Source organism: Chiroxiphia lanceolata, chromosome 10 (assembly GCF_009829145.1).
Source record: "Chiroxiphia lanceolata isolate bChiLan1 chromosome 10, bChiLan1.pri, whole genome shotgun sequence".
Classification (NCBI taxonomy): Eukaryota; Metazoa; Chordata; class Aves; order Passeriformes; family Pipridae; genus Chiroxiphia; species Chiroxiphia lanceolata.
Genome location: NC_045646.1, coordinates 23,005,552 through 23,019,032, shown reverse-complemented (window position 1 = coordinate 23,019,032; position 13,481 = coordinate 23,005,552). Strand labels below are relative to the sequence as shown.

The 13,481-nt window shown below is 45.9% G+C and overlaps 1 protein-coding gene and 1 long non-coding RNA gene across 3 annotated transcripts in view; one reads left to right on the top strand and one right to left on the bottom strand.

Annotated features, from left to right (window-relative positions):
- Positions 1-264: 264 nt before the first annotated feature.
- Positions 265-13,399, top strand: LOC116791839. The gene is made up of 3 exons (XR_004358882.1): positions 265-710; positions 10,917-11,034; positions 12,959-13,399. It is a non-coding gene; the product is annotated as an uncharacterized LOC116791839 (long non-coding RNA).
- Positions 6,818-13,481, bottom strand: part of INPP5D (inositol polyphosphate-5-phosphatase D) — a 52,862-nt gene continuing 46,198 nt past the window's right edge. For both annotated transcript variants that reach the window (XM_032698229.1, XM_032698230.1), the window contains 6 exons: positions 12,826-12,975; positions 12,141-12,234; positions 11,799-11,906; positions 11,033-11,305; positions 8,531-9,107; positions 6,818-7,790 (listed from right to left, as the gene is read on the bottom strand). In XM_032698229.1, coding sequence (XP_032554120.1) covers positions 7,788-7,790; positions 8,531-9,107; positions 11,033-11,305; positions 11,799-11,906; positions 12,141-12,234; positions 12,826-12,975 — 1,205 coding nt within the window. In that variant the 3' untranslated portion in view covers positions 6,818-7,787. The remainder of the gene's footprint in view (positions 7,791-8,530; positions 9,108-11,032; positions 11,306-11,798; positions 11,907-12,140; positions 12,235-12,825; positions 12,976-13,481) is intronic.

Here is a 13,481-nt window from a genome sequence, read left to right as displayed (position 1 = left end):
ACCGTGGCTGCCCCGGCGCTGCCTGAGCCGCCCGCTCTCCTCCCGGCCGGCCCCGGCGCCGCTCACCCTCCCCCCTGTCTCCGCACCGGGGCAAAAGCGGTGGGATGGCGCTGCCCCGCGGGGGCGGAGACAGGGGCGGCTCAGGCAGGCGGGCGGGCACCTTTCTGAGGAGAGGGGGCCTCGGGCCGGCCATTTTGTGTCCTTCCCGCCAGTGCATCCGTGCGCTGCCGCCATCTTGAGTGTGTCCAACTCCGCCGGTCCCCCGAGCCGCCATCTTGAGAGGACCGTAGCCGCCCCCGCGGCGCATGCGCAGCCCCGCACTCAAACACAGGCCCTAAAGCCGGCCCTTAGGCTGTCCCAAACACTCCCTGTTTGGCCCTGAGGTCATCCCAAACACTCCCTGTTCGGCCCTAAGGCTGTCCCAAACACTCCCTGTTTGGCCCTGAGGTCATCCCAAACACTTCCTGTTCGGCCCTAAGGCTGTCCCAAACACTCCCTGTTCGGCCCTAAGGCTGTCCCAAACACTCCGTTTGGCCCTAAGGCTGTCCCAAACGCTCGCTGTTTGGCCCTCAGGTCATCCCAAACACTCCCTGTTCGACCCTAAGGCCATCCCAAACGCTCACTGTTTGGCCCTAAAGCCCTTCCAAACGCTCACTGTTTGGTCGCCCCACATGGCAGAGCAGCACGAGTGACACTGATGCTTGGCTGAGGTGAGTGGCTGCCCCTGTGGCACCAAGGCCGCCCCTGTGGCACCAAGGCCATCCTGCCTCACCAGCCACTGTCACACCTCAGCCTTCAAGAAGGGTTGTGGTGAAATGAACTCTAGTTTGGGGCTTTTTAGGTAAAATTATTATCTTTAATTATTATAAACTGCCCTGCAGCCCTCACTCCACTATGGCATCCTGTCCAGCCTCACAAAGACACCACATGTTTGCTGGCAAATGTAAAAAAAAAAATCTGTAACAGCTTGTTTCATTGCTTTATTTTTAACTGCTCAACTTCTGAAGTAACGCATTAGGTAACTATATTATTGTAATTGAATTTGAAACTGGGAAAGATTCATAACACTTTTGTCTTGGACTACCTAAATTGCTCTCGTTTTCTTTTGAGTAAATGAATGAGGATGTAATTATAACACTGTAACAGCATAAAATAGATTATTCACTAGATTATTAGACTGGAAGAGAGTGTACTGCTGTCTGAGTTAATGCTCAGCTCTGTCTTTCCAAGTACACAGTGCGTGAGGTTCTGTGTGTTGTCTATGAAACTAATTGTAAGCACACAGCCTATTTTATTCTGCTTGTACATCATAAAATCAGATGTTTAAAAACCTAAAACTACTTGTAACTGTAATCTTAAATCCTAATTCTATACACATAGTTACTGAACTGAAGCGCTGAGAGAAATTCATCCTGTCAGATCTTCTCTACCTCTTAATCCTCTGCAGAGAAAGAGGAAAGCAGACATGAGGCAGGACAAAAAAAGGGAGAAGGCAGAGACACAGAAAGGCAGGGCTCAGACTCGGTAACTCCTCTCCTGAGGCTTTTACCTTAGCCTTAATATATAATCAGCCCCAATGTCCCTCACTGCCCTTGAACTGCCAACCCCCTGCTTTCTTTCAGCCTCTCCAGCAGAAAGCCTTCAGCTTGTCTTTGAGAGCAGACTTTTCTCACCAAAACTAGGAGGGAAAATAATTGTCCACTATTTCTTTTGGCAGGGCAGGAAAAAGCATTAGTGTGAGCAGAAATGACATGGGAAAAAGAAAAGGTGTGTCCTCAAGCATTAGCTAAATTACTTCAAATGCTGTACATGTTTTACTGTTTACAGCAACTGCCAGAGTGATCCAAGGGAAGGATTTTGATGAATTGTCATCTGTATGTTCGAAGTTAAAAAAACTACTCTTTGTTTAAAAAGATGTCCACCTTTCTGTAACCTGTGATTTCCTTAGTGGGCAGGACATCCTGAATTTCTTTACAGTACTTGCTAATAATGCTTCTTTCACCCCAAATACAATATTCTTAAATTCAGCTGAAGTGTCTGGCAGTCTTTGCAATAGCACATCCCTGCTCCATGTCATCATCTGTCATCCTGCTCTCCTTTTATATCAACAAGAACTGTAAGAATGCTGCGATAAAACAGCTCGTTCAGGCTGAAAGTGCCTTCTTGAAGCACCTTTCTGTTACCCCCATTAAAATCTGCCAATTTGTTCACCAGCCTGATTCAGGAATAACAATTGAAGACTGCTAACAAATCTCATGATTTTCAGAAAACTCACTCTGCAACGAAAAAGTAAAAACTGTGCCTCCAATGAACATTGTACTCACATCCACAGAGGCAAAAGCAAGACTTCTGGTGGAGACATGTCCAGCTTTAGCTAGTATGTTTCAAGAAAAATTAAGAGTGTCAAAGTAACCTCCCAGGAGTGACCAGTATATAGAGAAATTTGATTCTGAAGAGAGATTTGGGCAGTTGGAATTGTTTACTCTAATGAGGAGAAGACTGATTGGGAAGCATGACAGCAGTATGTAAACACAGTGTGTCAGAAAATTAAGATCTGCTTGTCCACATGGGACAGGATTACACCAAAAAGGCCTAAAGTTCACCAAATATGCCCACTAGAGATCAGAAAGGGCTGGTGAAGGCTCAGAAACAGACTGCTTGAGGCAGGTGAGAAACTCTCCCACTGGAGGTGGGAGAGGTCTGTGAAGGATTTTGTAGTTTACCCTGTGCTGGCATGGGGAATGGACTGCATGGGGCCCTGCAGGGTCCCCTCCTGCCTCATTCCTGAGAGATTCTGTTCTGAGATGGCTGTGCCATGGTTGGCACTCAGGGGACAGAACAGATCCTTGCTCCAAGGGCAGTGGAGGAGTTCCTGATGGGATGTTCCCTTCAGACCTGCTGTGAGGTCAGGCTGAAGCTTGGTGCTCAGATTCACCTCCTTCCCTCACTGCTTTCTGACTCAGAACCAGAAATGTTCATTTTCTAGAAGATCTGATCACCAACGTCCTTCCCAAAGTTAAACTCAGAGATCCCTTTTGAAATTCAGCTTTGTTTTAGATTTTCCAGTGCACCTTTGAAAAGAGGGAATGTCCCACACCTGGTCATTTTCTTTGTGCTTACAAGCTGTGATGTCAAGATGTAAACTACTGTAAAGTGTGGAGCAGACGTAATTTCTGTGCTAACTCTCCTTTCTGTTGCAAAGTCTTTGCCTTTTTTTCCAATCTCTTTGCTGCCTCTACGTTCTTCCCTTTTCTGAGTCAACTTGTTTCTATCAGAGACAGCTTTTACCCACCTCCTTTCTGCTGGATTCTCTCTCATTCCACAAAGTCCCTCCTTTGCTGGTTGCTTTTCTGCAACCTTTCTGCTTGTTGCTGGACACTGTCTCCTTCACCCATTCCTGTTCATTCACTCATTCCTGAGCCCAACATTTACTACCCTGTTCTGTGCCATCTTTATCTCTGTTAGTTATGGTATCATCTAATACTTCACAGTATGAGAGATTGATTTATATAATCCAGACCAGACCTTGAGAAAAAATGCAATAAAGTGTTAATAATAACTGTAACGTGTAGCAGATTACCAGCCCTGGCACAGAATGGTCTGAGTTAAAGAGAATCACAGGAGTATGGGACAGTTGAGGCTGGATGGGCTGCTGGAGGGTGTCTAGTCCAAGCCCCAAATCTCAGTAGGCTCATGTTTCGTCTTTGTGATGTCTCCTGCAATACTGGGGTTTGAGAATACAGTTTTGATTATAGTTTTCTACAGTCAGTTTTGATCTAAAAGGGTACATTGAAATACCCTTTAGTTTAGCTGACTTGGGAGCTAAAGTAAGGATTACCTGCAAATAAAATTAATGAAAAAGAATAATGGAAATGAGCTGAGAACAGAAGTTCAGGTAAATTTGGTGAGGCATAATGAGATAATGCTTTATGATGGTGCATAATAAGATAAAGCAGAAAAAACATAGCAAATTATGGTAGGCATAAAGAAATCTCTCTCTTCTGTCAGCCTGGCATTCAACTGTGAAAGAATTTCTGAGAGACTTCAGAAGTTTAACACAAATGCAACCCTAAAATACTTCCTATTAGGAGCTTCATTTGAAACAACACCATGCACACACTGTGGATCTTTTTCATATTCATATTCATGTGAATAATAACTTGATGTTTGCTTATATATATATAGAGAGAGAAAGAACACCTTGTATCTCTCTAGCTAACACCTTTTCAGCACAAGGGAGATTTGGCAGATGAAATGAGTATTTGGATTGTTCTGTAGCTCTTGCATAACAAGTCCTTCCATGGGCCTTGCAGGACTGCCCTGGTGACTGCAGCACCTCTTTGGTGGCAGATATGAGGGCAGGGATGGAGTCTTGTTGGAAAATGTCCCACGGGGGAAAGTGTGGCTTTCCCTCAGGCAGAGATTAGGGAAATAAAAACTAAGTATCTGGATACTGTCCATTTCCAACCAATCTGCTGCCACCTGGGGCCATGGGCTTGGAACATCCCTGGGAACTGTCTTGCCTCACCTTGGTCAGTTAGTCCTGACTAACACACAAATATCTGAGTCTTTACAATGTTATAAAAATCAGGGGCTTTGTCTGGGGGTAAATCAATTCATTTTTGGACAATCCTTCAGTCATATGGACTATTATTGTACTATCACAAGGACAACAGAAAAACATGCTAAAGTTTTAGCAAACCTTTCATTTTAGAAACAAATGGAAGGGTAGTGACTCGATGGTTAGTTTTAAACTGCACAGAAAAAGGGTGCTTGGTCCCAGCAGATTACAAGCCTAAGCAATGTAATTCCTAATGTCAAAATTATCCCCTCGCTGTTTTGGAGCGAGTAACTCACCTTCATTTGGTTTCCTTCTATTTTTCCTCCTTCAGCCATTTTCTGTAAGAGCCTACCTTTACCAGGAAGGAAATGTGTAGCCCACAACAGCATTTTAACAGCATTTAACAGTGTCCTGTGATGGTTTTACTGCTGAGAGGACCAGTAAGCTGCTGTTAGATGCATCAGGTGCAGGCAGGAAACAGGGTTTCTTGAAGTTACTGTGTTCTACAACATCCTATCCTGTAGCTGGGAACTTAAAGCATTTTTGACAGCTCGGTCTCCATGGAAATAAGTACAAAAAGACTCCAGCTATTTTAAGAACATAAAATAAAGGATGCCAGAAGGTTACAGATAGACACTGCATCTGGGGGAAATCAGTACATTTTTGGACAATTCATACCCTTCAGTTCATGTCTTCTACTCATGCTGCCTGTACTAACTGAACTGGACAACAGCAGAGAAGGCAGAGAAATGTGCCTGCTCTGGCAAGAGACACAGGTCCAGGATGGAAGAGAAAGCAGAAGCTTGTGCTCAGTCCTGGTTTCATGTGGTTTGAGGCCCGGGCCAGTAAAACCAATAGATATCATCTTAAAAGCTTTGTGACAGAAATCAAAACCAAACCAAAACAAACATAAACACAGACTAATTTGTTAAATCCAGTTTCCTAATATTCACATCTGGCAAGCTCCCACAGTTGGTGTTACCAACTCTACCATCTCAAGGACAGCCAGTCTTGCCATAAAGACAAGTACTGTGCAGTGTCCCACTACCTGTCCCACCTCTGCTCCACTCCATGTCTAAGCTGTTCACCTGAGAAATCTCTCATCTGCAGAGGCTTCAGAAAGCTCTTTACAGAGCCTTCCTTTGAACATGATCCACTTGCAAAAATCTTGGTGGCATTTGTCATCATTCCATCATAACTCAGACTGTCTTTGGAACCCCAGATGGGTAAGTAATGCATTTTTATCAGGGGAATAATGATGTATTTTTTTCTGCTGGAAACTTGGCAGAGAGCTTCTCTTCTCCCCCAGCAGCACACTTTTCTAAAGGAGAGGTCAAATAAAGTACCTGGATGGGTTTTTTCGGTTTTTAGTAAGTCCAATGCTCTCAAACTCTGCTCATCTGCAAATCTGTGCCCAATTTAACCAGCATTCCCAATCAGGAGAATGTTTACACAAAAAGCTATACTGGCTTTATATCAAGTTTTAGTTTGTAAACTTTGGGGAATATACTTTCTTTTCTACAGCTTAGCAAGTCAGTAGATAAACACAGAAAATCTGAGCCTTTCTTATTGAGAAGTTAAAAATGTTTTGTAGAGAGCCTGTCACATCTCCATCTCCACACACATGAGAATACCTCCCAGAATTACCAGGCACTGATCTAACTCTCCACATCAGACAGAAAGCTCACCTGCTCCAGGGAGCTTTTACTCTGTGGCCATACAAGTTCTTCTGCAACCTGGAAAAGTGAAATGCTTCCCAGGGCCAGGGAAATACCACAGCCACTGAACTCTGGGGATTACACAGAGAGGACTCTGCTGAATAAAGCCAGGGGAATGTAAGCTCATGGTCTGCCTTGCTGATTTGTAGGTTAGAGAGCCAGGTGCTTCAGTAATGATGCCTTGAAACTCCAACCTGCATGGCAGAAAAACATCTCCTTTTAGAAGACTTCTGCCTTACAGTTTGTCCTCTTCCACACATTCCCACATGGCCTCTTCTGCTCCAGTAGAATTACTGTACATGTTCTACACTCATATAATTAGTAACTGCACCTGCTAACAGGGGCTATAATTTTTAAGCCAGCTGTATCCACAGAGGGTGTGTGCACACAGACAGTTGTGTCCTCAGTTGTCTTTGGTATATCTTTCCTGCTCCCCTCTGTGTTTCTTCTGGGCAGGGACTACTGTCACTAAATGAGCTGGTGTAACACTCAACTAAAGCTGCACTATGTGGCAGGCAGTTTTAAATTTTCAGTAAAGAATGGTCAGAAAACTATTTTATTATTTTTAAGTAATCAACATGGAAACAATAGCCATGATTAAGTCACAACAGGCATAACCCAGTTGTAACCACAGAATTAACACTTTACATGAACACAACAGAACTGACAAGTGTGTTAACATCATTCAGTCACTGAGCACACGTGTACAGTAAGGTCAGCATTAATCTGTTAGGAATGCTACACAATCAGCTGGCCAGTGATCCTTCCAAAGCAGAGTGCTTGCTGTCAGACAGGCCGGGGAGACTCCGGAGCTGCACTCCGAGGCTGCCCACAGGCCCTTCTTCTCCTCCCCTCCCGCAGCTCTGGTTTCCCTCTGTTTGTTGGGGTATTAAAGCACGACCCGCTGGAAGGAGGAGGAGCCGCGGTGCCTCACCAGCTGCGTTACCTGAGCGCGGCAGAGGAGAGCAAAGCTGGCTCTGCTGACAGTGTGTGACCCTCATCAGTAGCTGCTATTCAGACTCTTTTCCCTCCCCTAATTCCTTGCTCCATGGACAGGACATGCTTTTGGAGTTGTACCGCTTTCAAGATGCTTTCTTTTACATACCACTCTTTAATAGGAATCCTGTAACAAAATAGAAATCTTGCTTTTGTAGAAAGGGGTTCTCTAAATCCACCCCTCCCATCTCCTAGTCCTTACACACCGTACCTTCCTCTTTTTCAAAACACTTACTAATGCATGTACTTGGCCACTGCTTCTTAATGGAAGTACCAAAGTGATACTCAAAAGGGTAACTTGCACTTGGTATTGTGCTCCTGGCTCCTCTTGATCTGAGCAACATAGGATAAACTTCTCAGCTAGAACATAATCACAGGGAGGGGTCCACCCTCAAAAATAAAAATCCTCAGTCTTTTTAGAACCAGACCAGAGGACATGAGTGAACAAAGCAGCAATCTCCATCGTTCTTCCCATCAGGATTCTTCCTGGGATGCCGGCTGCTGTGTCCTGTTCACTGTAGAGACAAGAGAAGACATCAGCTTGTCTACTGTCAATTCTACAAGTTTTGATGGAGAAGTCAAAAAACATCCTACAGCTTGCTCAAGTGGGCTTTTGCTCCCAAACACACTTACTAAAGCATCCCCTGCTCCTTCTTATCTAGCTCATGGTGTTCTGGTGAAAAAAACCCAACAAAACCAACATGACACCAGACCAAACCAAACCACAACAAAAAACCCCACCAGCCCAGAAAAGTATATGTGTGATTACTTCTGTAGAGGTTCCAGGAATGTTGTTGGACACTGCTGTTCTAAGTTGCTAAGTATTTACCACTAACTACTTTTAATCATCTTTTTATTAGTTACAGCAAGGCAAATCTGTTGCCAGTACTGTGGGTTTGCACTGTCAGGCCAGGTCTGGGCATTCTCAGGAACGACGCAGGGTGCCCCAAACAAGCCATAACATGGTACGGACTACTTGCGTTCCTCTTGTGGCCACCAAGCTTAAACGGTTCAAAACCAGTTAAAAATTCATGCAAAGCTAAGGCCATAGTTTCACAACATGCCCTCTTCTGCAGCAATAGCTTTACGATGCTCCCTGGCAACCCCTTGGGTTTGTGGGACAGTGCTCTGAGCTGGGACAGGAAACACGGAGCAAGGACTCAGGGACTAAGCCAGTACTACTCTAGTCATGTTCTGCAGTGACCCCACAGCCTAATGCACCTTCCACCCTGCCTTATTCCCATGAGGAACACACCGGTGTAGTTGTCCTGCCCATGGGTGCCTCCTCTGTCCGGTGCTTCCCGGAGTGCGGCAGCTCTGAGCTGTCCCGATAATCTCGGCCCTTGGAGTTCTGCATGTCCAGCACCGCCCGACTCTTCGAGGGAAGGGGCGGCTTGCTCTGCTGTCCCTGGGTGCTCAGGCTGACTTCAGCCCTCGATGGCTTCACCAGTTTCTTGAGCTGTGCCGAGTTTTCCAGTGGTGTTGTCACCTTCAGTTTGCCTTGGCTCTTCTCACCTGTATTCTTTTCTTCTGCCTGGCCGGAGCAGGTGTAGGACCGGAATCGCTGTGTGGGGACCAGGAAAGGTGGGGATGGCTGTTTGCCAGGGGTCTTGCTGCCCTCAGGCTCCTGTGGCTTTGTGAGATGACAGCTCTGCTCAGGCAGTGGCAGCTGCTCTTTCCGCAAGGCCTTGGGGTATTCCTGCTCTTTTTTGGGAGGCACCTTCCCGTTGGAGCCCATGGAGCCATACAGAGGGTTCTCAAACATCTCTGGCCTTTGCTGTCCCTCCTCCAAAAGCACAGGCTCTGCTGTGGATTTCCCCAGTTCAGGTGGCCTGCAGTCATCAAAACAGCATGTAAGGGAGACTTCTAAAGAGCAGGCAAGAGACACTGACTGAGTTAGAGACAAAATGAATAGCAAATGAGCCTGATAAAATTAAACTGACTGTGTAAAGGGGTAACAGGAAAACAATTAAACTCAGGGAGAGAGAACAGAATTGTGCATTGTTTTTAATCATTAGGAACATGACAGCAGAGAGCAGATATGCATGGCCCTGTATAAACTCCCTGCTAGACTACAGTCCTGTCAAAGTGATACTTGGCTTCTCTTTAAACAGAGATAAGCCACTGAGCCAGACTGTGCCAAGTGCTTTGATGGCTTTGTGACACACACAAATCTGAATTTGAATATTAATAAGAATCTTCAGATCTGTCGGACAGGGTGGCTGTCTGGAGGCTTAACGTAAGAGCTCATATCATCCTGTAACATTTTACAACTAGGTCAATCTCCTCTTGCTACCAACGCAGCATGGTATTCTTAAGGAAGGGATAAATCTTACTGCACCCAAATGCACACTAGAGGAGTAAGAGCTCTATCCTCTAGGGTGAGACAACTCCTGTGTGTTCATAGTGGAGCCCCTTGAGCAGCGGCTCAGCCTGGAATGAGAGCACAGCTGCCAGTGGGACACAGCAGATCTGGGGGTTTCTGTGAGGCCCTGGTGTGGCAAGGCTTTAATCTGGAGAACCACCACAGGGCTTAAAAAATCAGCCACAGTATCACTGAGCAGAGGGGAATAGGGGTGAGTGGCACGTGTTCTTTGGGTGCTTTCAGGTGAGTTGTGTTCCTGGCTTCCAGCTGTGTTCACTACTCAGTACAGGCAGGAGCAGAGCTGAGAGCATGGATGGAGCACTGCAGGGTTTGAGCTGCAGGGTGCCACATCCATTTACAGTGAGCTCCAGCCCAGGCTCTGAGAGCAGCTGTCGCTGTCAAAAGGAGGTCTGGAACAAGGACACAGATTGCACACAGGCACCGGGGTGAAGCTGCCTCATCACTTTACTAAGTTGGGTAGGGATGGGATATTTTCAGTTGCCAGGTGGAAATTCTGCATCAAGGCTTGTGATAGATGCAGCACATGGATTCTGGCTTCTTAGCAAGCTGGATGTTTGTATAGTAGTGCAAGTGGAAATTCAGTGAAAGTACTTCACATATGACACTTGAAGGAGCTCTCCTTCCTATCCAGGGGAAAAGATCTATGCCACACTCTCCCCTTTTCTCTTTTGTTATTACAGTCAACTCTGTAATCTTCTCCTTTTCTCTTGGCAGAGAATTAAACCTCTATCAGGCTGAGAGAGCTGGGGTTGTTCAATCTGAAGAAAAGAAGACTCTGGGGAGACCTTATTGTGGCCTTCCAATGCCCAGAGGGGACTTACAGTAAGGAGGGAGAGCAACTGTTTACACAGGCAGATAGTAACAGGACAAGGGGGAGCAGTTTTAAACTAAAAGAGGAGAGATTTCGATTAGATTTGGGGAAGAAGCTCTTTACTCAGAGGGTGGTGAGGCCCTGGCACAGGTTGCCCAGAGCAGCTGTGGCTGCCCCATCCCTGGAATTGTTCAAGGCCAGGCTGGACAGGGCTTGGAGCAACCTGGGCTAGTGGCAAGTGTCCCTGGCCTTGGCAAGGGGTGGGACAAGACAGCCTCTCAAGTCCCTTTCAACCCAAACCATTCTATGATTCTAAGATTCTATTGTTTAACATATATTTTTTTGGCTTTCCTTTCATAAAGGTCTGAGGAACTACTACACTTGTTTTCTTTGAGTATGAGATGTCTGCACTTGTGACCTTTACTTATCTTTTTCTAATTCTAGAGATAAAATATGGAAAGAATACGCTGAAGGTTGAACTCTTCATACAGATAATGAAACAGTAACAGAGCAGAACAGGAGAGAGGGGCCCAGCCCCAGTGCAAAACTCAAAGACTCACAGGTACTCTTGACTCCAACTACAAATGCTTCTGTTTGCTGTGGGCTGGAGGGATGGCTTTGGGGATAGAGGTGACAAGGAGGGCGATGTGGAGGATGAGGGACTCTGTCCCATCAGGGAGGTGGTCTCTTTGGGCTGCTGCTCATAGTTCCAGATAGAAGGTGGCTGGTCTGCTGAAGGTGTCTGCTTAAGCTGGCAGGTTGCAGAGGGCTGCTGAGAGAAGGGAGCCATCCCCAGGTAGTTGGGGTTGCTGATGTCTGTGGGGGTGGAGTTGCTAAAGACAAGAAATATTGTTAGGGAGGTACATGCACAGATACACTTGGGTTTTTTGTATCTCTGCCAGCTACAAAGGAGTTAGTGCCCACTGACTGCTTAGATTCAATACCACCTACTTTTCTTTTTTTTTGTCACTTGCTTCAGAATCAGAGAATAAGTGGGAGTCCTGTTAGTGCCTCCCTCCCCTGGGTCACCAGAGAGGAAGCAGCTGGGTCAAGGCCACCTCCCCCAACCCCAAAACAGTTCCTCTGGATGTGGCAGACACTTCCCTTTCCAGGCTGCAGAGAGCATTCAGCTTCTGCAGCCACGTCCAGGGGTTTTCACAGGTCTCTGAGCCCAGCAGGAACTGCCTGCAAAGAAGAGCCCCTGTGAAAACGGAGTGAAAGGACAGCCTTGCCCCGACTCATCCTATGACTCTTGGAGAGGAAAAGACAGGCAGTTTGAGCTCAGGTTCCCACCCCAGGCTGGCAGAGGTAAAGCAGCAAGGTTACCGTAGGATATCCTCCTTTCCTGCGGCGTCTGCAGAAGGAGAAACACTCCCCCAGTAGCGAGCCACGGCTGCTGCCTCTCTGGCCATCAGATGAGTAGATTTTGACTTTCTGTTGGAAATAAAAGGGCCCTTTCTAAGTGGGGTTCAGGGACCTGGTCTGGCTAATGCATTCTCAGCTTTTGAAGCTTTGGGCACAGAAGCATTGACCAGCCCTGAGCAGAGAGCCACAGAGCAGCTTCCCAGTGCTCACCACACCCGTTAATTCTGCTCCCACAGCAAGCCCAGCTTGGCCTTTATTGAGCCAACCATTTTTCTGGTACTGACTTACCCTCTTGCCCTTTACCTGTTAGTCTGATCCCATTCTTTGTTAGGCTCTAAATTGCTGATGTTCCTTGTTTTCTGCCCAGCAATTTCATCACGTTCAATCTTGACAAAATCTGAAGGAAAGGAAAGGCATAAGAGTGTTTTGGCAGCTTCAGAGTCTGCCCAAGTTTTGTGTGTTACTACTTGCATTAAGGCATCTCTCTTTGTCCATCAGAATGATGCACAGTTTTAAACTGTTGTTGCTGTTATGTTTTCAACTGCCCACAAATACATGTAATTCTTGTTGATATAGGAAGAAATGTGTATCTTGAAATACAAAGGTTTGTGATCCTTTAGCTAAGGAACTGCTCCTTCAGAGCCTCACTCATCACCTTCTCATATAGCCACTACAAGTGGAAGTTAGATATCCCAATTCAATGAAACCAGTATTAGTGACAGACAGGGGGCTCTCTCAGTCTGCCAAATTTACTTGAATGATGAAAAAAGATACCCAAATCGAATTGCTCTGTCTCTCTGAAAGAGTACAGGTATCCTCCTGAGAACTAACAATACTCACAGCTCTTTTCAGTCAGCATCAAAGGCACTTGCCTCTTTGGGACTATAAGCACTGCAGGGGTAATTTTCACCTCCTTGACAGTTATCAGAAATCTTTCGAGGTGAATACTCTCCAGGGTGAGCATTGCAGAGCTGATGACATTCCTTACCATACAGCTTCTCTCTCTGTTTCCCTTGTGATGTTTGCAACTTGATTTCACCTTGGAAGACTCCTGTTTTCTCTCCATGGTGTGTCAGCACAGTATGGATAGGAGCTAAGGATTCTGTTGCTTCTATTCTCAGGGCAATGCAGCCTTCCCCTGAAAGACAACAAGGAGACAATGAGCCTGAGATTGAGAAAAAAAGCACTGAAATCTCTTGTGTCATCTACTATCACTGTGCTGCAATTACTGGAGAGAACCTGCTTTGGATCACAGCAAGGAGTGTATTATCTCCTGAGAAATCAGGGGCATTCATTTAACTTCAAATATGTGTGAAAGATTTGGGCACTGGAGATACCTGTGGGTGACTGCAGTGTTCTGAGCTTCCATTCCTGGTAAGGAAAACACGAGCCTGTGGCTGCTATTTCAGTTAATGGGATTTAGCACAGAGCCTTCCGTGGACAAGGACTGCAGTCTCTGGCTGCTGAGAATTTGGAAGCCAGCAGCACTGCCAAATCCTTTTCTGTAGCCAGGAGAAATGCCTCAAGTAAGTGCAAGTGAAACAGGATTTGAATATTCTGAATAAACCCATTTAACCAGACTGACTCCTGATTTAATTCCTGTACTTTCTTTTTAAGCCACTGCTCTTTTAGAGCTGGTAAAGC